This window comes from Podarcis muralis, chromosome 9 (genome assembly GCF_964188315.1).
Source record: "Podarcis muralis chromosome 9, rPodMur119.hap1.1, whole genome shotgun sequence".
NCBI lineage: Eukaryota > Metazoa > Chordata > Lepidosauria > Squamata > Lacertidae > Podarcis > Podarcis muralis.
The window spans coordinates 51,373,898-51,396,799 of NC_135663.1; the positions used below are offsets into that span (position 1 = coordinate 51,373,898).

Below are 22,902 nucleotides of genomic sequence, written 5' to 3' on the forward strand. Positions count from 1 at the left end.
AATTACTTGTGTTACTTGGAGGGAGGTATCACGTTTAATCCCCGAAGTGAGACATGATCATATGACTTTGGAATTAGGCTTGATGGTACCTATAGAAACTATTGGGCTAAACGATTGCTTGGTTTGATTTGATTATAATTTACCTTCCAGCACATAGCATCAGAATCTGTGTGCAGACAGACCAGAGTTTGGTTTCTCAAAAGTATTTTGAATCCATTTTTAAAATTTACATAGCTGTTTGTCGCAAGGCTCCTCCAGATTACCTCTTTGAGCTTTCAGCCTGATTTACTTGCATGGAGGTTAGAATATGGCTGTATATACCTTTAAAGCACATGACTTTTCCCAAAGAATCCTGGGAACTGTGGTTTGTTAAGGCTGCTGGGAATTGTAGCTCTGTGAGGTGTAAACTGTGGCTCCCGGGATTCTTTGGAGGAAATATAGGGTGAGTGTTCAGACTTAGGCCAGTCTTTATTGAATATTCATTCGTTGTTTGCTTTACGCTGCTCAGATTTGTTTGCTATGACATTGAACATTTAGTCTAAATTGCTGCTTCAACGTTTGTATGCCTTCCTGTTAATCGTTCGTTCATCCCACTCATTTTTAGTGCATTTCCCTGTCACTGTCCTAAGCACAAAACCCTCACTTTTACAAAAATGTCTTTGTTGTGTTGGGGTGACAGACTGCTTTAATCAACTTTAATTGAGCATATCTAAATTTCCTGGTATGTATTTGAACCCAGTACTGGCGCTGTGGTCTAAATCACAGAACCTAGGGCTTGTCGATCAGAAGGTCGGCGGTTCAAATCCCTGCCACAGGGTGAGCTCCCGTTGCTCGGTCCCAGCTCCTGCCCACCTAGCAGTTTGAAAGCACGTCAAAGTGCAAGTAGATAAATAGGTACCGCTCCGGTGGGAAGGTAAACGGCATTTCCGTGCACTGCTCTGGTTCGCTAGAAGCAGCTTAGTCATGCTGGCCACATGACCCAGAAGCTGTACGCTGGCTCCCTCGGCCAATAAAGCGAGATGGGCGCCACAACCCCAGAGTCGGCCACGACTGGACCTAATGGTCAGGGGTCCCTTTACCTTTACCTTTTACTGACAGTTTGGAGATGACCTGAATGAAATTGGTTGAGCCAGTTTGTTAATATCTGCTTTCTTCATAACTGAAAATCTTAAGGAGACATTTTCCAATTTTTTTGTTTATGTTTTTGTTAAGTGGTATGAAATATAAAAATTCTTTTGAAACGAACACCAGTCTGCTGAAGTGCCATTGTGTGTTCTGGAACCTACTATGACAGCTTAGTCTTGTGACACCTGAGGCAGTAGGACTGACTCTGGTCAGTAGGGATGTAGGTTCTCTTACATTTTTACAGCTGGGATAAATCAGTTGATAACATTTGAGTCTTGGTGACATTTTTTCACAGCTTTGATTGGGGACATGGCTAATACTTTAGCCATGGTTGCCATAGAAAAATTGGCCTTGTTTATTGGCCTTTAACAAACAGCAACAGCTGCAAGACAAATATGGTGACATGTTTTCAGTCTGGGGATGGGACGCAAGCCAGCAGTTTGGCAGATACAGAATCTAGTTAGTCATACTCAGGCTTTTCAGTGAGTTGACATATGTAGTCATTCAGAGATTGCTGTAGATAAGATATAAGGTTCCAGCCCTCTCTTCTTTCAACATAGTGTTGTATGAGGCTAACCAGGGATCTGCATCAGTCCTTCCTCTCCTCTCCTCTCCTCTCCTCTCCTCCCCTCTCCTCTCCTCTCCTCCTCCTCTCGTTGTTTCATTGCCTCTTGTCTGTCCCTGCGCCATCTTTCATGAGATTGTGAGCATACGATGTACATGTAGGAAGCAGTCACAGGGCAAAGACGAACAAGGAAAACAAACATGGACCTTGAAAAGGCCACCTGGTGCACCCACTTGTGAGTAAATGGAGGGAGCTGCTCCAGCTTGTTGCTTGAAATCATAAGCAAACATGCCCACTCACACAAGGCAGAATGTAACTTGAATCTTAGGGTAGGGGGTCTGTGTGTTTCATAAATAGAGTTGCCAGATAAAATAGTTTATAGAGTAAACAGGGATTGGCTCTACAGATGAACTACTTTGGAGAAGTACATGTGAGAAATATAGGCAGGACCAATTCAAAAAATATGAGATGGTAAGAAGACGACAAAATCCTAATGTGTCTTGCCTAGTGTCTTTAGTTGTTGTTCTCAAAGTTCACTCTTTAGCAATTGAGAAGACTGTTGCCACATCAGGAAAAATGCAGTAAAATATGAGGAGGAATTCACACTGTGCTTGAACTTGTCAGTGTGATATTACCTTTGCAAACACTTATGGCACATTCGGGCCAAAGTTAAGCACTTCTTCTTAACCCTCCAAATGAAGTTAATGGGATGTACAAGAGCTCAGTTTTCATGATTGTATTGGGTTTTGCATGCTAAACCCTCCAGGAATGCAAAATTACCTTATTACTTTCTGATCTTTGACTGTTTTTGGAGACACCTGTCATCACTGTACTAAAGATGGTTAGTTTATCCATATCCTTGGGGAACTAAAATCATGTACAGTTCCATAAGCTACCTGGATCAAAACTACAGTCTGTTTGCACTGTCAGAATTTTGAGAGAATGTAGAATTCACAAAGTCCACTGAGTTCTTAAATAGCTGTTATTCATGTCTTGTGGCATTTAACAGAGGTGTGAGAAAGTGAGAAGAGGCTAAATTTACCTGTTCAAAGATATCAAACTTTGACAGTTTGAAAGTCAGAAGAAGACAACAAATAAATCAGTGTCAATGAAACAAACAGGCAAAATAAATCCTTAATACAGTGGTACCCTGGGTTACATACGCTTCAGGTTACATACGCTTCATGTTACACACTCCGCTAACCCAGAAATAGTGCTTCAGGTTAAGAACTTTGCTTCAGGATGAGAACAGGAATCGGGCTCCGGTGGCATGGCGGCAGCTGGAGGCCCCATTAGCTAAAGTGGTGCTTCAGGTTAAGAACAGTTTCAGGTTAAGAACAGACCTCCGGAACGAATTAAGCACTTAACCCGAGGTACCACTGTAAGTCTTATAGTAGCTGGAATCTTGAAGCGTCTTGGGGCACTGCATGTATTCTTTCCTGTTTCATATTACAGCCTCCTGTACTTGGGACATAGCCTATCCCTGGAAGGAAATTCTACTTTGAATGATGGAGCAATTGCTCTGGATTCTTTTAGTGAGCCATATTAACTGACTGAAAAGCAAGTAAGCTCCAGATTCTGTTGGCCACACCTTTGACCCATTGGATTCTTCCAGGCTGGGCTCATAACCAAGTGTAGATCAATGTGCAGCATTCTTGACAGGGCCAACCCACCCATGAGGCAAGGTGAGGTGACCGCCTCAGGTGGCTGGATCTGCAGGGGGACAAGTGCATTGCCCGCTGCTGCTGCTCTTGGCAAATAGGAGGCACTGCTGGTCTCCTCCCACCCTTGTTTCTGAAGTAGGTCTTTATTCTCCCATTATTCCTTCAGTCCTTATTGCCTGGGGTGGGACACCATTTTATGGTTTGCCTCAGGTGCCAAAATGCCTTAAGCCAGCCCTGATTCTTGGGCAGCCCCACAGAGCCTCCAAAGGGCACACCACAGATGCTAGCCCTGACCCCCCTTTAAACAGTGCTCCAATAAGCAACTGTGTTTGGTTGCTGTCATTTTAATTTACCACAATATCTCTGATATGAAATTATTCTGGGGCAAGGGCAGCCAAAAATAGGTGACTAATAGCTAATATAGAAGGCAATCCGTATTTTAACCAAGAAAATGAAAAATGAAAACCAGCTGGCAAAAAACAATGTTTGACTTTAATGGAGCAGGACTGCTGCACCCCCTGTGATCTTTCTGAAATTGCCACAGTTGTTATTTGTCCAGTCACCCACATAGCCACCTTCATTAATCTGTCTCAGTGAAATCTGTGCAGTTTAAAAGCAGTGCTATAGATTTATTATGAGGAATAATGGTACATCCTCAGGAAAGTACTCAAAGCCATCTGCTTTGCAGAAAAGCAAATTAACACAGGAACTAGGCCCAGTAAATGGTCTGAGAACACCTAATGCTGTAGCATTCTTGAAGCTAAGCAGCTGTCCAGATGTGGATTAGAAGCCCATAGCAACCTCTATTAGCTTCTCTGAGATTTCAAATAAGACCAGGGCAGAACATTTTTCATTCACTTAGGCTTTATTAACAAGAAACAGGCCCGCAGCACCTTAAATAATAACAGATTTATGATGGCATAAGCTTTTGTAGACTAGTGTCCACTTCATCAGATCATAGAATCCTGGATTTGGGTCAGTGAAGGTCATTTAGTCCGATCCCCTGACAATTCAACAAACCTACCACTACAGCATGCCTGAGAGGTGGCTCCCAAGCCACTGCTTAAACTCTTCTAATGGAGAGTCCTCCACCTTCTGAGTCAGTCTGTTCCACTGTCAAACAGCAAGTTTTTTTCTAAAGTTTATTCTAAATCCTTATTCTTGTAATTTGAATCCATTGGTTTTGGATGTATCTGCTATAGCAGAAGAAAATACATTTGGACTATTATGTGATAGCCCTTTTCAAAGACCTTATTGGCACTATATATTTAAAGCAGTATTATATTCCTTTCAACAGTTATGGTTTCCCCCTAAGAATTGTCCTAAAATGTTTGAAGATATATCCTTGGATTGTCTTGTATCTCCCCAATCCTGTAAAGCTGGTCAGTATTATTAGCCCCCTATTTAAGATGGGAGACAATGGGTGAGGATTGGGTTTGCTTTACTTAAACCACTTAGTGATTTTGTGACAGAGATTCAAAGCAGACCTTTACTGGTTTGTACCTCAGTCTCATAACTACAGTGGTACCTTGGGTTAAGTACTTAATTTGTTCCAGAGGTCTGTTCTTAACCTGAAACTGTTCTTAACCTGAAGCACCACTTTAGCTAATGGGGCCTCCTGCTGCCGTGCCGCTGGAGCTCGATTTCTGTTCTCATCCTGAACCAAAGTTCTTAACCTGAGGTACTATTTCTGGGTTAGCGGAGTCTGTAACCTGAAGCGTCTGTAACCCGAGGTACCACTGTACTACAATCACAACAGTTCTCTTGTTGTAGTTCTTTTTCTTTTTTTTAAAGAGAGGATTTTTGGGAGTCCAGAAAAGGAACCAATAGTTGGCATCTGTGTCACCATGTAACTATTCTGGGACAAAATGTACTGCTGAGCTGACCAGCGAAGTGTGCAGAGCAAAAAAGAAACTTAACACGTTCCACGTTGTCACTCAGGAGCAGTTCTGCAATGCACTCAGCAAGTGAATGCTATTTTGCTCCAGGGGAAACCTCTGTGTACCAGAACCTAGATTAGATATGACATCACCCAACCATGGATTATCACAGACCACATTCCCAGAATTCCACATTGTACACAAGATCCTGAAATCAGCACTTGCTACAGAGCTAAGTTGTGCAGAACTGCAGAGCATAATAGCCCTTTCCTGGAGCTGCCTATGTGCTTTGGCACTGCAGTTTCATTTTCTTTCCTTGGGTTTCTTATTGGATTCAAACATTTTGCATGACATGTAGGGTGGGCGGACACACACACACACACACACACACACACACACACACACAGAGAGAGAGAGAGACTTTCAGCAATTGCATTTTGTAAAAGTATTTTATTTATGTATTTAGACCTTTTACCCCACCTCATTCTTGAAGACTTGAAGTAGGAAACACTATCATTTCCAAACACAATTAACCACCAGCAAATCTTTATCTTATTTCTTCTGCACTGATATAAAGTGAATTTTATTGTCTTTAAGGATAGAGTTGTGTAGGCTTTAAAGATAGAGTGAGAAGGCTGAAAACATGACAGCAATGATTGGTGAATTCTCAGAAGCTGTGTAGGTTTCCTTTTTTAACAAATTATTTTTATTAAAGATTTTATTGGATTAGGAAAGTTCATACAGCGTCTCTGCTTTCTGTTCATATAATCCTTTATACAGATCATTTATATTCAATGTGAGACACTAATGTTACAGACAGTATAAGGTTGAGAGAGAAGAGAGGTGGGGAGTAAGAGGGGAAAGAGAAGGGGGGTAATGTACTTTCATTCTTTCACATAGCATATGTCAGCATCACATGAGTAGGTTCTCTTTCTATTAATTTATTAGTTTTCATTGGTGGTGAAAGAGGTTGGAGGGCCCAGGGCATGGTTGGTTGCCTTCAGTTGACTGCAGTGTGTTTTGTTTGTGTGTGTGAGGCAGAGGGTTGTTGGGTTAAGTTAGCCATATTGATGGGTATGCTGTTGGTGGGTTCTTGTTGTTTTGTAGGGTTGTGTATGTAATGAAGGGGAGCCACACCAGGGAGCTGTGTGTGTTTCTCTGAAGGGGAGTTAGCATAAATAGCGGCATTAAGTAGTGACACTTGTGTTTAGCTTGAGATAATATAATTGAGATGGATATCCATTTCCCCCCAGTGAATACAGTGGTACCTTGGGTTACATACGCTTCAGGTTATATATGCTTCAGGTTACAGACTCCGCTAACCCAGAAATAGTGCTTCAGGTTAAGAACTTTGCTTCAGGATAAGAACAGAAATCGTGCTCTGGCAGCCCGGCGGCAGCAGGAGGCCCCCATTAGCTAAAGTGGTGCTACAGGTTAAGAACAGTTTCAGGTTAAGAACGGACCTCCGGAACAAATTAAGTACTTAACCCGAGGTACCACTGTACCTCAAATAGAGCTTCAACATAGCTCCCCCCTTCCCTGATACAGTGGCAAAAATGGGCAACTGCTTTCTGTTGTGCTGACAATTCTTGTTAGTGCAAAGTGTCATCCTTTCAAAGAGACTTCCTATCCCTACTACAACCCAAAAAAAGTGAGGTAAGAGTGCTGTCAGTAGAGCAGCCTTTCCTAGACTTGGGTCCCCAGTTGGACTACAGCTCCTGTTATCCACAGCCAGCACGGCAAATGATGAGAGATGATGAGGCTGTAGTGCAACAGCATGTGGGGACCTGAGGTTGGGGAAGGCTGTCAACCATGCAACATATTCTCCAGATTTCACTGCTGCAATGCAGGAGTGACCAAAGACATTTTGCTGACTCAGGAGAAGTGCAGGATGGTGGTGCCTCACCATATTCCATGTAGAAAAGCCAGCTAGACTGGTAGTCAAATATTTTTTTGACACTGGCAATGAGACAACATCTTCCATTGTACCTGAATGCAACAGGCTAGCTTTGGTGGCACAGAGCAGGCCATGTAGCGCGCACACAGCTCTGTCATTCCCTGACCCTCAGCACTTGACCTAATGATGTCTGTCTCAATCTGCCTATTGGTAAAGCTGGCTTTTGTAATGTGTTGTATGCAGGGTTGCCCTTGTAGACTGTTCAGAAACTGTAGTTAGTTCAAAATACAGCTATTATCCTGTGTTTTTCCAATGCCCAAAACAACTGTGCTGACTCCTGGTATGTTTCCAGGAATGATTCAAGTGCTGGTGCTTGCATTTAAAGCCCCAAATGGCTTGATGTCTGGATACCTGAAGGATTACGTTAGCCTGCTTGTACACAAAGATCAAAATCAGAGGCTTTTATCTTGGTGCCCCTGCCATTTGAAGTGATTAGGGAGTGGGAAAAATGTTCTTTTGGTAGGCACCAGGAAAAACTCTTTTTATCTTGTTTTCTAGAGCTTTTTAACCATTTTTAACAACTGTACCTTTTACACTTTATTGCTTTTATCTGCAGTTTAGATTTTATTGTTTGACAAGTTGCAGTGTTTTCATTTTGTATGTATTTGTGGATTGTGGAAGGGTGGCAAATCACATGTTTGAAAATAATTATATTGAATTATATTGAAAATAACCTCCAAATATCTCACAATCTGTCTCTCTTGGTGGAAATAAGAGGTTGCCAATAATGTGGTTGTGCATTGTGTCAGTGGACAGCAACTAGTGGCTTACAGGCCAAATTACAGCTTTGGGGTAACTGCCTCAAGATGACCTATGTTTACCTCACTAACCATCTGCTTATTTGTTGATTTAAACTGATTTAAGAGTATTCCAAAAGCCACTTGAGTTTGATTTTTAAACAGATAAAAATTTATGGCAGCTGTGAAAAAAAATTCCTAAGAACATAAAGAATAGCTTTGTTGGCTCAGACGAAAGACCCATCTAGTCCCGCATCCTGTTCTCACAGTGGCCAACCAGGTATAGGTGTGAAGCCCACAAACAGGACATGAGTTCAACAGCACTCTCCCCACTTGTGTTCCCCAGCAACTGGTGTTCAGGTGTAATGCATTTGATACTGGAAGTAGTACGCAGCCATCATGACTAGTAGTCATTGATAGATTTATCCTCCATGAATCTGTCAAAGCTCCTTTTAAAGCCACCCGAGTTGGTGACCACTACATTTTCTGTAGGTGAAATCCATACTATTAACTATGCACTGAGTGAAGAAGTACTTCCTTTTATCTGGCCTGAGTCTTCCAACATTCAGCTTTGTTAGATCAGTGTTTCCCAACCTTGGGCCTCCAGCTGTTTTTGAACTACAATTCCCATCATCCCTGACCACTGGTCTTGCTAGCTAGGGATGATGGGAGTTGTAGTCCAAAAACAGCTGGAGGCCCAAGGTTGGGAAACACCGTGTTAGATGACCTTGGAGAGAGGAAGGCAAAACTTCACTGTATCCGCTTTCTGCACATGAGGAATAGTTTTGTACACCTCTGTCATGCCCTCCCCTTTCTTGCCTTTTTCCAAAATCAAAAAGCTTCTTTCTGTATATGTGATTGGATTCTTTTGGTTGGCTTTTTCTTGCTCTAAACCATCATTTTGAGGAGAGGTGACTTTTCTTTAAGGCAGTTGTACAGAGCTTCCTTGTAAGAGGAGTGTTTTGCATCTTAGTTCCCTTTGTCCACTTACCGTAATTTGTTCATATTAGATGATGAGCTTGTCACAAGTTTGATAGCTATATTATAATAAGAATACAAGAATAAATTTGAACTGGTTCTCACTTTGAGAGCCTTTGCAGCATTTTAGTGTTACTTCGAATGTATTTAAACCACATGTAGCTGACTGTCAGTTTGGCAGGAACTTGAAACAGACTTATTATTTCATGAGCTTTAAGTGTACAAAGGAATTTGAATTGATGTTTTCGGGGGTATAGCCGAATGAACACATTTTGCCTTGCACATTTAAGAATAAGGCATTGTCTGAAGGACAGTTCAGTAGCTAAACGCTTATATTTTGTCCGTTGTCACAACTCTGCCAGTTTCAAGGCTACCCCACTAACATACCTGCAGCTCTTCCAAGGGAGTAAAAATAGCAGTGACCTAAAACCCTGTTGGAAAGATGCTTACTTAATGCTTCTTCAGATAGCTCTGTGCTATTTCATGTTTGGTGACAGATCATTTTGTTTTTTAAATGTGCACCCCATGTTCCTGTTAACCCATTGCAGGAATTAAAGAATTCCCACTGCATTATATAAGAACTGTAGAAACTTCCCACCAACTTCTGTGTAGTGAATGGAGAGGATTACTTTAGGTCAAACCACACTGCCAGGCTGTCGAGGGTTATTGGAGGAATCTATAGCCAACAATCTCTGATTTGCAGAGATTACTGTACAAACTTGGCCAGAAAAGGTTATACAGTATAAGGAGTTATTACTCCATTTTCTTTGGCCTATTGATGTATTCTTGGCTGGTCTGATTTCTCTGCAGTTCCTTCCCTTTGTTGAAGCCAGTGTAGTATAATGGTTAGTATGTTAGACTGCGATTAGCTAGACTGAAGTTCAAATTCCTCATCCAGTGATGAAATTCACTGACTGACCTTGTAGTAGTCACTTTCCCCATGCTTAACCTACCTCACAAGGTTGTTAGTAAGGAACATATTGCAAGTGGAGGAGAGAACAGTGCAAACTTTAGAAGACATTATTTCTCTCAGAGGACCCGGGGAGCTAGAGCTTACCCCTCGCAGAGCTACAATTCCCAGCACCTGTAGCAAACTACAGTTATGAGGATTCTTCAGGGCAACTGAGGTGCTTTAAATGTGTGGAGTGTAGGCATAATACATGAATTTAAAATTGATTTCTAGATAAAGTAAGATAGGGTCTAGATTGTGGAATGAAGGATAAAACATACAAACAAGGACAGCATAATGCTCCAGCTGGTGCTTTCCTCCGCTCTTTTGTGAAATATCAGATTGTTTTTAAATTGTCACTTCTGAGATACAGGCTTTGCTTGTCTTGACATCTTCCCACACTATCGCTTAAATTGTAATACTTACACCATAATAACTGATTTCCCACCAAATAACTAAACCACATTTATTTGCAGGCAGTGCTTGGGATGTAACAAAAGCTGAGGGGTCAAATAAAAATTAGATTTTTAAACCAAGTAAAATAATTTAATCATAGAATTACAGAGTTGGAAGTGATCCCCAAAGCTCACCTAGTCCAGTCCCCTGCAATGCAGCTGTTCTGTATGGGGATTAAACCCTTATCAGCATCACACTCTAACCAACTGAGCTAATTTGAAGGTCTCAAATGTTATACCTTGTATGCCATCATACTTAGAGTCCCGAAGAAATTTTTTATTCAGAATTTAGCCATTTCCAGGATTTAAATTATTCTCTTTACTTTAACCTGCAACCTTGGTGTTCATAGCACCATGCTCTAACTAACACAGACGGTATAGTGGAGGGAGAATGGAGGGGAGCACAGCTCCAGGACCTTTTTAAAGGAGCAACAATTAGGAAACCTGCTGATGCATCAGAGTAATTGGCAAACCTTACTTGCTCTGCAGGTAAGAGGTGATAATGAAGCAGTTAACTTCTACTATTGTTTGTGACAGATTAACATAGGGAAAGTCAGAAAATGTGCAAAAGAATTAAGAATAGGCTAGAGGACTATTTTGACAGGTGGACAGGCCTGACTTAAAGCTCCACTTTCTACAGGGAACTTCTAGCACGTTAAAAGCCAGATAGTAACACTCTGTGCACAAAATTAATTATTGTGGAGTGGTCATTCATTTTAGGAATAAATCCTTTAGCAAAGTATGCATGAGGCTCCTTTGAATGCTATGCAGGGCTGTTGGGACATGCCAATATTAAAATGTGGGACACAGATCCGCTGCAGTGCTTCAGAGTCTAGGATTCCATGGCCAAGAAAATATACTGTATTTGTAAAGCAGCTTAACACATTGTTGTTTAATTATTACTCACGCTTGAATATGAGTCATGTTTAATGGAGGGGAAACAATTGCTGCACACAGTATGGCTATCATCAGCATTTGCCATTCAACACTTTCGTATGACACAATGATATACTATCTCCACCCATTTTTCTCTCTGTGATTATTCCTGATAAAAATGGATGAAACATTTGCTGTACAGTCTCTTTCTTTGCATTTAAAATACTCTGAGCTTTGTAGACTGATGTGTGGTATAAGAACTATACTTTATGGCTGATCTGTGTGTTCAGGAAAAACAAAGTGTGACCGTTTCCCTGCTAGCTGTGCATGTGTGCTGTGTTTAGCTTCAGCATAATGCCTATATTCTTACAGTCTCTTTATTTCCCCAGCTTACATTATTGCCTGGGGTCATGATATCCTATTTTTTAAAATTAGTTTTTAATTATAGTTTTTCTTGTGTTACAAAACAGGCAAATAAACAGAGAAAATTACAGTTGGGGAAAATGAGGAGAGAGAGAGGAAAGGAGAAAGATGGGGGTGTTGTTCTTTCATTCTGTTGCCTAGTGTGACATGTGGATAGGTCCTTTGTTTAGATATTGCCATTGTGAGAGTTTGGAGGGTTCAGAATTTGGTTGGTTGTGTTCAGTTGGTTGCAGTGTGGCTTGTTTGCATGTTTGTGCGGTGGGGTAGGTTTTTGGGTCAAGGTAGGCATATTTATTTGTATGCTGTTCGTGGATATAGGCCATTGTCCTGTTTATGTGCTAAAGAGGAACCACACTGGGTAAATGATATCCTATTTGTTGTAGAAGCAGCAGTAGAAAAGGCACTGTGTCGTTGCTTTCTCTGGTGCCTCTGTTGTTTATAGGATAATGAACCTTGCTGTTCAGGATTTTAATTCCAGCATATTCAACTTAAATGTGTGATGATTTCCAGTAAGGATGCTAATCAAAAAGGCATACCAGTGTACTCCAAGCAAATTTTATTAGAAGTCTATTCAAGGGAAAAAACACAGAGACCCTTTGCATGTAAGAATTCAAAGTCAATTACCTGAAAGCCAGGTATGAAAAATGTTCTATTAAAATCAGATAGAGAATAGAAACAGTGCTTTTTTAAAATATCACAGGCAACAGACATTTAAGTCTTCCATCATAAATGGCATCAAAGATAGGTATTGATTTCACAGCAAAGCTGCATGCACATCTAGTTTATAATGGAAAGCCTTTGAAATATAAAGCTTTTGCCATGAAATTTGCAGTAATAAAGGTATGCTGCACAAATATGATTTATTGTCTGTCTTACTGACATTTCTCCATAATAAAGACATATGTACATTTTTTAAAGATTTGGTTGGTAAAACCATATTATACTTCATAAAACTTTTGCAGCAAATGCTATTTTACAGAATTGCACTATCCAAATGTGCTTATACATTGGGAGGAGGACAGGGGTAAAGAAGACGAGGAAATGTTGATATTTATTAGTGGAAGGGGGGTAGCTTTTCTTCTTCAAAAAAACCCCAACAATAAAATGGCTCTGTAGAAAAAAAACCAAACATATGTACAAAATGCTACAAGACTACAAATATTTGTGAGAAGATCTGTCCTTTACCCAGAAAAGGGTTTTGTTTTGTTTTTGCCTTCTATATGGTGCCAGCAAAACCAAATCTGGACTCTTACATAAAGCCATAGATGTGGGAAATCATGTGTTTTCCCTCATACACTATTGATTCCTCTCTTTGCATAAGGAAAACAAATACTATATTCAAATATTTGATACTATTTCATTACATCCACCCACATGTACCTGTGTTCATTTTTGTGCCTTTCTGTTTCTTTCTTTTAATGCTGGAGGGCCAGGAAGAAAATATTGTTCAGGTTTATTAATGTATGTGTATACATATGTAGGAAAAAATAAAAGCATTGTGTGATACTTTCTGCAGAATTCCCCCAACTCGGTGTTGCAGTAAAATTGTGCACTGGATATTGGTTTTTTTTGTTGCAGAAACTTTGTATGATAAATGAATGTTGAATACTGTACTAGACTTTCAGATATTCTGTTGAACTCAGGGTATTTTTGATGTAGTAGAGAAGCATACGACATCAACAATTTCATTATTGGCTTGCTTAATTGTTTCCCAGTATTTTTGTTTTGTTTTGTACACTTCTTTAATATTAAGCAGTAAACATGGATTCCTTTGGGATAAGTTTGCCCATATCGCTGATGTTGGAAGTGGGGCCTTTGAACATGCACTTGCAATAGGAAGATCTACTTCTTCTTGCAAAGACATGCATACTTCTCTCCTGACTTAGGGCATTAACATATGCAAATACAGAAGATGCATTTCATCTGCTTCCATACATCATTAATGTATGACTCACATATTTTCTCTATGGAGAGAGAACACTGCTTTAGGAACATCTGCATGCCCTCCCGGACATTAATGTGTACACATGCAGGAAGTGCAAGTTGTGCTTACTGTATTTGCAAATAGCTTCATGCATGAAGCTGCTCTTAGCTGTGGAAACGGGGGATTTAACCAATGTATGACCTCCGTTCACTCAAGCCTCATGAAATCTTTGAGATCCAACCAGAAGTCATGGCTTGTCAACTATTAAGAGCAATTCCCCATTTGAATTATTCCTGCTCAAAATTTTATAACCACTCTGCATATGTTGCAGCATACAAGGCCATGGAAGCTATATGTCTGAGTGATTATTATATATTGCAAATGAGTTAAAAACAGGCAAATGTGTGACACAGCAACGTAAAAGCAACATATGCTGCTGAGCTTAAAAAGAATGTGAAAACTCAAAACAATGATTGAAAAGTAGTAAGCCACAACCTGTTCTATATATGAGGTGAAAGAAGATAAAACATTTTTCTTAAGGACAGTACTGCAATTTCCCTCAAATAATATGGATAACCACTTGGAGTGTCACAATGTACCTTCCATTAAGCTTTTTCTTCTTGGCATATTTCAGATTGGTAGGGGCAGGCAAATATTTAATGCATACAGAAAAAGATGTACTAAAGGTTGAACTAATTCCTCTTGTTTCATAAAAGCTGAGTTATCCCATTGTAGCTGTTAACGGTAATACTGCTGGCTGGCGGATGAGGATGGGAATGGTGAGGATGAACTAGATGACTTCTACCTGGAATTGCAAAGCAGCATAACAGAAGACTGGTGGAGCATGTTTTCTAGCAGCTTTATATGCAGATGTGTTGCAGAAATGCAGCATAAATAAGTAGGAAAAAAATAAGCAACATTTCACAGCCTCTTGACATAGTTTCCAGGGAAAGTACCAAAGAATTTTGTTCTTCTGGAGGTTCCTGAAAGTAGAAGTAATAAGTGAAACATGGCAGTAGTGGTAACATATTGCTCTCTAGAGAAGATAGTTACATTTCATTTTAGCATCCTTCATTAGTATATTCAGCTATGTAATTTGGAAAACATGGAATAATACATTGCAAAAGGGAATTAAATATCACATTCAATAAAGCCACGGTAGGTTTGGGGAACCTTTAGCCCTCCAGGTGTCACTGAGCTACAATTCCCTTCAACCCCAGCCAGCATGGTTAGTGGTGAGAGATAATGGGAGCTGTAGTTCAGCAATATCTGGAGAGTCAAAGTTTCCTACACCTAAGCTGCAGGTGCAAAACAGGAAAAACGTAGAACTGTTGGAAGTTTTAATTACAGCAGCTCACATTGATGAGGAGGCAAGATGGTTTTAAAATGCAGCATGCCTCTTCAGCAGTACAGGTAGATGCAGTTGAAACTTCGAAGAAACCTCTGATATCATCCATGGTTCTTCCCAAGTCCTATATTCAGTTTTGTTGGACAGTGCTTTCTTAACAGGGAACAAGTGTTACTCAAATGCTTGTTCCATCGAAGTTAACGGGGAAGCCTTCTATGACCAATGCTTAGCACGTGTCAATGCCAGGCATTTGCTGAGGTGTAAATGGAGGGAGCCACTGAGCTCTGAATATTGCAATCTCAGTGGTGCAAGAGAATTCTGAGGGTGTGCTCTCATGTCAAGCAAGCAATCCCACCAGTTAGAAGCAGGAAGATGAATACACACTGCCTCTGACTTGGCCAGGTCTCATATAGTGGTCATCTGTAAACCTTGCCAGTCAACAGCTCATGCTTGGGATGCAAGAGCCCAAACACCCTACACTGGTTGGCATACTGCTGCATTATCAGTGACTCAGATACAAATGGTTATGGGATTTGGGAAGCTCAAAACATTTTTTGGAGCTGGCCCTTTGTGCAAGCTCCATGCGTGCTTTACAGCATCTGCAGAACTCTGGGTAAGGGGATGATATGCATTGTGTGTGTGAAGGAATTAATGCTTGCCACATTCTTTCTAAACAGTGTGATACAATTCATACCAAAGGTTTTTGAAAAGATTCTAACAGGTTTAGTGTCACTGCAGGTATCTCATGAAGTCTGATTTGCCAGCCACAAAGTACTGAGAGTATCCTGCTATGCAATCTCTGAGGTAGCACATATATCCTAGAGCACTACTAAATTTAAAATTAACATACCCACAAACCATCCATCATCACATTTTTCCATCACATCAATGACATCTCCCTCTCTGAGCTCCAATTCATCTTCGTTCCTAGGAGTATAGTTATACAGAACCTGAAACCTTAAACAGGACAAATGGATGCATTTAAAGAAAAAAAATTGAGCAGCTTTCATTTTTACTTAGCTGGAAAAGCTTGTTAAATAATAATCCTTTGAAGTTAAAAATAGGTTGCTTACAGGTTGTTGTAGAGACTACAACTCATTATACATATGGAGTACTTTGAGCACTTGAATATTCTATAGAAATGCAAATTATTCTAACTTACTATTTATTTAAAACAAAAAAAATTCCTTTTGACTATGGCAGACCAACACGGCTACCTATCTGTTACTATTTATTTGGTTAGCTTGTCAACCGGCTACAGTTAAGCTCTGATCATTTCCCTATATCTTCCTTCCTATTCTCTTGTACATGACTGTATTTTCATATAATAACCAGGCAGTTGTTTACTAATTTGCCAAGGGAATCCAGACATCTTTCCACAGAGGCTTGGATCCTAAGGTAAGTTAACTTCACCAAGGTCACAGAAGTTCCCTGTCCCTTAATCTCTGTAACTACCTGCACCCACCAAAGTCTATCTGGAGAATCAGAGGACTCTCTTGAACAATGTGGGATGAGTAGTTTGTATATGTGTGTGGGGGGGAGGCCTACCGAAGGAGGAAGAGTTATCAAAAACTAATCTTGGATTTGAATATAAGTTAGTTCATGGAAGGGATGCTTCCCACCCCTCCCCCAGTAGCTCCCTCTCATGGACTGGCTGGATGCAGAGGAGTGGGGGGGGGCACCACCTGGGGAATCCCCAGAGCCAGGGGATTGGCGGTGAGACAACAATGAATGGTCCGAGGGAGGAGGAGGAGCAGACTGGGGGGAGGTGGTGTTCGAAGCAGAAAACAGAGTTTAGTGAGCAGAAAGAGGCTGTGGCAGAGAGAAGTTCTGACTCTGAGGCTGGAGAGGAGGTTGGGCAAGAGGCAGAGTTGAGGGAGACACCCCTCCTCTTGTGACCAGCTCCCCTCCCCTAGTATCCTAGAACATGCAGAGAAATGAAAAGAACGGAGATTGGTTTTGTGCAGACACAGTTTGCGACTGCTTGGGGAAGACCCTGCAGAGGTGGAGCCTTAGAAAGTGGTGGAAAGGTGGGGACCTTCAGTCCTCACAGCTGCTTGATTGGGGCAAGACTAGGGCTGGGCAATATTAGATTTTCAACATTGCAGTGTATCACCAGCCAAACATCACAGTTTGTCAATATATCACTATGTTGAAAGAGCTGTGTTGGCCCCAGCCTGTGAGACCCTGGGTGAAACCACTTCAGCTCTCACTGCGCAGGAGCTAAGGTGCTTTTACCCCAGGGATTTGCAGGCTGGGGTGAATGCAGCTGGCCCCAGCCCGCTGCTCGGCACGAAGGCTCCCACCCCCCAGCTGAGCTAGGCCTCAGCTCCCCAAGATGGAGAGAGCCCTGCAAACACAGCCTGACAGGCTCCGTTTGCAGGGCTCCTTCAGCTTTGCTGGCAAGGAGGGGGGGGGGCAGGGAAGCGGCTTCCTTTTCCTCAGAGAAAGAGGCTGCTTGCTCTCCCCCTTCCTTGCCTGAAGATGGAAGGAGTGCTGAGACTGAACCTGACAGGCTCCGTCATCAGGGCTCCCTTTGCCTTTGCTGGCATGGCCCTTTCAGCCAGGCAGCATGAAGCAGAATCTCTGTTCATCCAGCGCATGCACATGCTAGAGTGACGGGGTCTTATTTGCACACATCAGCCTGAGATCCCTAATCCTCCTACTTGTGTGCAAGTAGAAGAATGCTTCCTCAGCTGGGGAGCAGGAGCAGTTAACGGAGCCCCCCACCCCACCACTGGCTCATGCCAGCTGGTGGCAGGTTGGGGGCTCCATAAAACTGCTTGGCTGAGGTGAGGGCAGCCACGTGCTCCTCAGCCAAGCATTTTAAAGAAAAGGAGGGAGGAACAAGCTGTCCTGCCTGCTACCTTGCTGTGTTGGTAGCAGAGGGACTCAGGAACTGTGGTGGTTTCACTAGCTGAGTGAAACCACCATCACAGTCTTACCCTCATATCGGTCCTGGGTGATATATTGCCCAAGCCTAGGGAAGAGTTGCTGGGATCACTAGGCCTGCACTGTTTTGGTTTCTTTGACTAAAGACTTAACTGCAATGACACCATGTTTTTTATTGCTGACCTGCGCTTAATTCTGACTCCTGACACTCCCTAGCCCATCCTTTCAGGGGGCATAATTGACTGCATGGCGAAAATGAGGATAGGGAATGTTTCCTTCCATGAAGTTACTTAAATTAACTTCCTTAGGGCCAAGCCATAGTATCTATTGTGTGGATACTACATTTCTTAAAGATAAACTTGTAATAATTTGTTCCTTAGGGAAAACAAATGTATTCTCCCTACCACCTCCTCCTTAGTTCATCTCAGCAATCTGCCAATGCCAGATGAAATGTGAACTGGGCAAGGCACCTATTGGTTTGTGCCTGTGACAGCACCAGACCTATTTCCACTGAGTCCTCTCTTGCTGCATCACACAAGTGATGGAGAGCTCATGCAGTCCTTAAAAGATAAAGGTGCATGTGTATATAGGAGCGAGCCCTAGTAAGGCTGTCCCATCCTGGGATTCTGGAGAATTTAAATTTTAATGGACTGAAATGTGCCCAACTGTGATGGATTGTGCACTGGCATTCTTTTTATTGTCTGCTGTTATTACTATGCTGTAAGCAGAGTTACAGGGACGCGGGTGGCGCTGTGGGTAAAACCTCAGCGCCTAGGACTTGCCAATCGTCAGGTCGGCGGTTCGAATCACCGCGGCGGGGTGCGCTCCCGTTGCTCGGTCCCAGCGCCTGCCAACCTAGCAGTTCGAAAGCACCCCTGAGTGCAAGTAGATAAATAGGGACTGCTTACTAGCGGGAAGGTAAACGGCGTTTCCGTGTGCTGCGCTGGCTCGCCAGATGCAGCTTGTCACGCTGGCCACGTGACCCGGAAGTGTCTGCGGCCAGCGCTGGCCCCCGGCCTCTTAAGTAAGATGGGCGCACAACCCTAGAGTCGGACACGAGTGGCCCGTACAGGCAGGGGTACCTTTAAGCAAAGTTACAGGGTTGTGCAGTAACTAAGTAAAATAGATCTAATATACTGAGTGTTCAGATCTTATGCTTCATTGTTAGAAATTATTGACCGACTAGCGAGAATGTTGAACAGGAACAACCAGTCATGTCTTCTTTCCAGAATATAAGAAGAGCCCTGCCAAGTCAGAACAAAGGCTCATTCTGTTCTCACAGTGGTCAACCAGAAACCTATAGGAAGCCTGCAAGAAGCATCTGAGTGCAACAGCACTCTCCACTCTCCCCATTTGTGGTTCTAAGCAGTTGGTATACAAAAGCTCCCCCTCTTTACACCATTTGCAGGCTAACTCTTGACTTTTTCCTACTTTAAGTACTATGTCCAACACATCAACAAAGGAGGTATTTATGTATAAATCTCATAAGCTAATTCACTTCCCATCATAATTGGAAATAGAACTCATTTCTGAGATTAAAATTGCATTAAGTTCCAAAAGTGGATTTGATCAGTAATTTGTAAGTTGCCTGTCACCACTAAGAGGTGCCAGAATATTCAGTGTAACAACTTAATTAGCATGACATTTACTTGTGTGTGCTTGAATTTCAACTACAACTGTTAAGTTGTTTTCAGTAATGGTGATACATGTTCAGATTTTAACACTCCAAAGGAGCTATAAAAGGAAAGCTTTCGGCAACTGAATAAAATGATGCAATACACCAGCTACACAACTTGCACAACTTCCACTGGCATTGTTATGTGCAAATGAAGTCTGTCTAGATTTTCACAAAAAATGAAGTTGCCTTCTACTTAGCTGGACCAATGGTCCATCTAGCCAGTACAGTTTCTCCTGACTGGCAGAGCAGCTTTCCAAGGTCTCATTCAGAGAGTTTTTCCAGCCCTGCTAACAGTACCAGTGAGGTGGTGCATTGCTCACCTAGCTTCCCAGCGCCAGGTGTTGCTGCTGGTTATTGAGATGGGGAGGGGCAGGGGAAGCTCAGTGTGGTGTAGATGCAGTGGCAGATTGGCTTTGCCATTGTGCTCACACTGCACTGAGCAGCCTGTACTTCATCCCTTTGCCTCTAACCAGCAGCGATGCTCAGCATGCATCTCCCCACTTCTGCCTAATACCCAATATCACTTTGACTGAAGATAACAACATAGAGTTGTTCCTTGCCATAGAGTTTTGAAAAAGCTCTCTAATATGTTCATGACCAGAGTGCACAACCCAACTTCAACTCACTTTGAAAGGGATGCTGCTGATGTTATGCCTCTTGTGCATGAACAGGAGCTTTTGAGTTTTAGGAGCGTTTAATGAATGGCAATATGGGTCATGGGTCTATGTATGAGTCAATGGTGAGAGTCAGAGGCAGATAGCAGCATGTTTTGAAGGGACAGCCAACACCGCCCATATCATTACACATATGTTGTCCATGCACTGCTGTGCCATGGGATGCAAGCTGCCTCAGTAGACAGCTTCTGGGATGGCAAATACTCCCTACTCAACCACACTAGAAATTCACCAATGTCATTTAGATAAAAACTTTAGTAGATTAAAATACTTACGGTTCCCCCCCACTGTGTATATTTTCATGAGCAAACACAGGGCGCTGTGGCTGAAATGAAATGAGTTGAAATGTAATAAGAGTATAAATGGTTACAAATCCAGGTATAGCTTTCCACAGTCCTATATAATTTGCACCCCTAGGACCACCATGCACAGCTCACCAAGTGCTCAACAACAACAACAACAATCCTCCCCATATTACTGGTCCTGAGGCTGCATATAGAAACAGTTTAACAAATAGCTAAAGGTCACAATGCAGAAGCACATAGAGCCAAGTAGGATATTTGTGATGCAGGCCTCATTTACTGGCTGTCTGCTTCACAAATAAATTAAACAACTAAAAGCAAAGCAAACCAACCCCCAAAGCGTAAAAGAAAAGAGGAGATGCTAGGATTTCTTTAACACCTTTTGCAACCTTAATTATCATCAGCATAAATATCACCATGCCAAAGAAAGCTGTTAAGTGTCATATATACTGCTAGTCTATAAAATGCACAGATGAATATACAATTTTAATCCAAACAAGCAGCCTCAGACAAGCAGAAAGCAAATCAGTGTGAATAACACTGACCGAACAAGCAGCCATTCCTTATGATTGCTCAATACCACATTCTTGCAAAAGTACTCTCAGATATCTAATTGGCAACTACCACATGCTATGTTTGTTAATGATACTGCCTAGTTCTGAGAGGACTGTGGAAGGTTTTTTTTTTAAAACAAAAATAAACTATCCCATAGGGAATGAGAAAAGAGAAAAACAAATTATTAAAAGAATGCAGATAAATTATCAACATGTAGCCTTTTAAGGGGAAAATGGTAACCAATGCCAGTATAAAAAGCTGAAAAGCAATTTTCATTTCCCACCATGGATTGGCATTAATTAAAGTTCTGAAAAACAAACTGAATATTTTTAACATAAAAGAAACTGCCTTTATTGAACAGAAAGGTAAGTAAACATACATAAATACCCAGCAGACTTAGTGTAACAAAATAAATATGGAAGTTTTCAAAATATAAAAGAGAATCCATGGTTTAGGATTCATGACTTGAAGTTCACAGGTCAAAAGAACAGCTATTAGGGTACATTTATGTAACTGTCTCATAGTTTGATTTTATGTGGATCCTGATTTTATGAATGGACCACCAATGATGGACATGAAGTGAACAATGTAGTCTGAGCTTTTTCAGATCAGTATAACCCAATTCCATCTTAAATGCGAGAGAAAGGTAGTCCTTGGACTTGCAGGACTGGACTTGCAATGATTTGTACCAATTATAGACGCTAACTAGTCTTCAAGATGGGTCTATCAAGAGTACAGCAAAGTAATCAAGTCTCGGGATCATATGGTCAACAAATGGTTGATGAGAAAAGAATATAGCTTTCTTGGTAAAAGGCCCTTGCCTTTTACAAGCCTCATAAATAATTAAGCCTCTTAAATAAGCATCCAATAGTTTTTCCGTGTAACTGTACATGATTGTAACACTATAAGAACACTTACATTTTTTCAAACATAAACATCTTAATGCAAACATGATCATCCCTGACTCCTTCTCTTGTAGTTCAGATAAATGAAGTTTGTAATGTATACAAAAATGATTAGATTCAAATATGTATAACATTTGGTTTGTACATAAAATGCAGAAATCACACACATTACTTTCAAAGACAGAGTATGGACAATTATAATAAGAGATTAAACTGTATAGAGGATGCAGCTTAATGTGAATAAGCAAGAAAAAGCTGATGCAGATGGTAGCTCAGAGAATCAGTGCGATGAAAAAGCATGGCGTCAAGTGAGTGCAACATATGTTGCCATAGCAGCAAAATATTTTGGTGTGTGTGTGCGATCGTGCATTTGGAAACAACAAGGAACAGCAACATAGACATTACGAATGAGGTCTTCTTATTTAGTCTTTGCAAATGGTCTCATAAGTAAGATACTTAGAAATGAGAGGAACTACTTAAGAAGGAAGGGAGAGTTAAACACAGATTGGTTAGAGAAATTGCTTCTTTTTAGGGCTGTTTCACACATACTTGCAATTTACAATTCCCCAGCAGAACGGTCCAAATCAAGCACAGCTTCCTGTGGCCTCCACACTTTTATCACTCAAGCTTTTTCCATTTTAAAGAGAAGTTTTTCCATTTTCCATTTTAAGCCTTTTCCATTTTAAAGAGAATTTACTTAAGCATGTGAGCCCCAGACTTCACAATGAGAAACCAAATTCCTTATGCTAGGGGAAACCTGGCAATATCAGGGCCATATGGTACCATACCCTATGTAAATAGCTGTGCCCTCTGACTGGCGAGCTGCAAGATCTCCTTGTCATAACAGGGCTACGAGGAGGTTTGCCGATGACAAATATCTCTCTTTTTAAATCGGCCTGGAAAAACCATAAACATGGGGGTCAATTCATCTAAAAGTTCTAGACGGGCAATTTTACTGTTGTCATATCATTCTCACTTGCAAGCTGCACAAACCAGCTTTCAAATCTCCAAAATG

At 41.4% G+C, this 22,902-nt stretch overlaps 1 protein-coding gene and 1 long non-coding RNA gene across 55 annotated transcripts in view; one reads left to right on the forward strand and one right to left on the reverse strand.

Moving 5' to 3' along the window:
- The window catches only part of LOC114604632 (uncharacterized), a 105,939-nt gene that overhangs the window by 28,312 nt on the left and 54,725 nt on the right, over nucleotides 1-22,902 (forward strand). The gene's annotated exons all lie outside the window — the stretch shown is intronic.
- Nucleotides 12,149-22,902, reverse strand: part of SORBS2 (sorbin and SH3 domain containing 2) — a 157,756-nt gene continuing 147,002 nt past the window's right edge. For 29 of the 50 annotated variants that reach the window (XM_077934258.1, XM_077934257.1, XM_077934256.1 and 26 more), the window contains 4 exons: nucleotides 22,676-22,783; nucleotides 20,401-20,450; nucleotides 15,732-15,838; nucleotides 12,149-14,516 (listed from right to left, as the gene is read on the reverse strand). In XM_077934258.1, the coding sequence (XP_077790384.1) occupies nucleotides 14,455-14,516; nucleotides 15,732-15,838; nucleotides 20,401-20,450; nucleotides 22,676-22,783 (327 nt within the window). In that variant the 3' untranslated portion in view covers nucleotides 12,149-14,454. The remainder of the gene's footprint in view (nucleotides 14,517-15,731; nucleotides 15,839-20,400; nucleotides 20,451-22,675; nucleotides 22,784-22,902) is intronic. The other 21 variants (XM_077934261.1, XM_077934260.1, XM_028744943.2 and 18 more) reach the window with 3 other exon arrangements.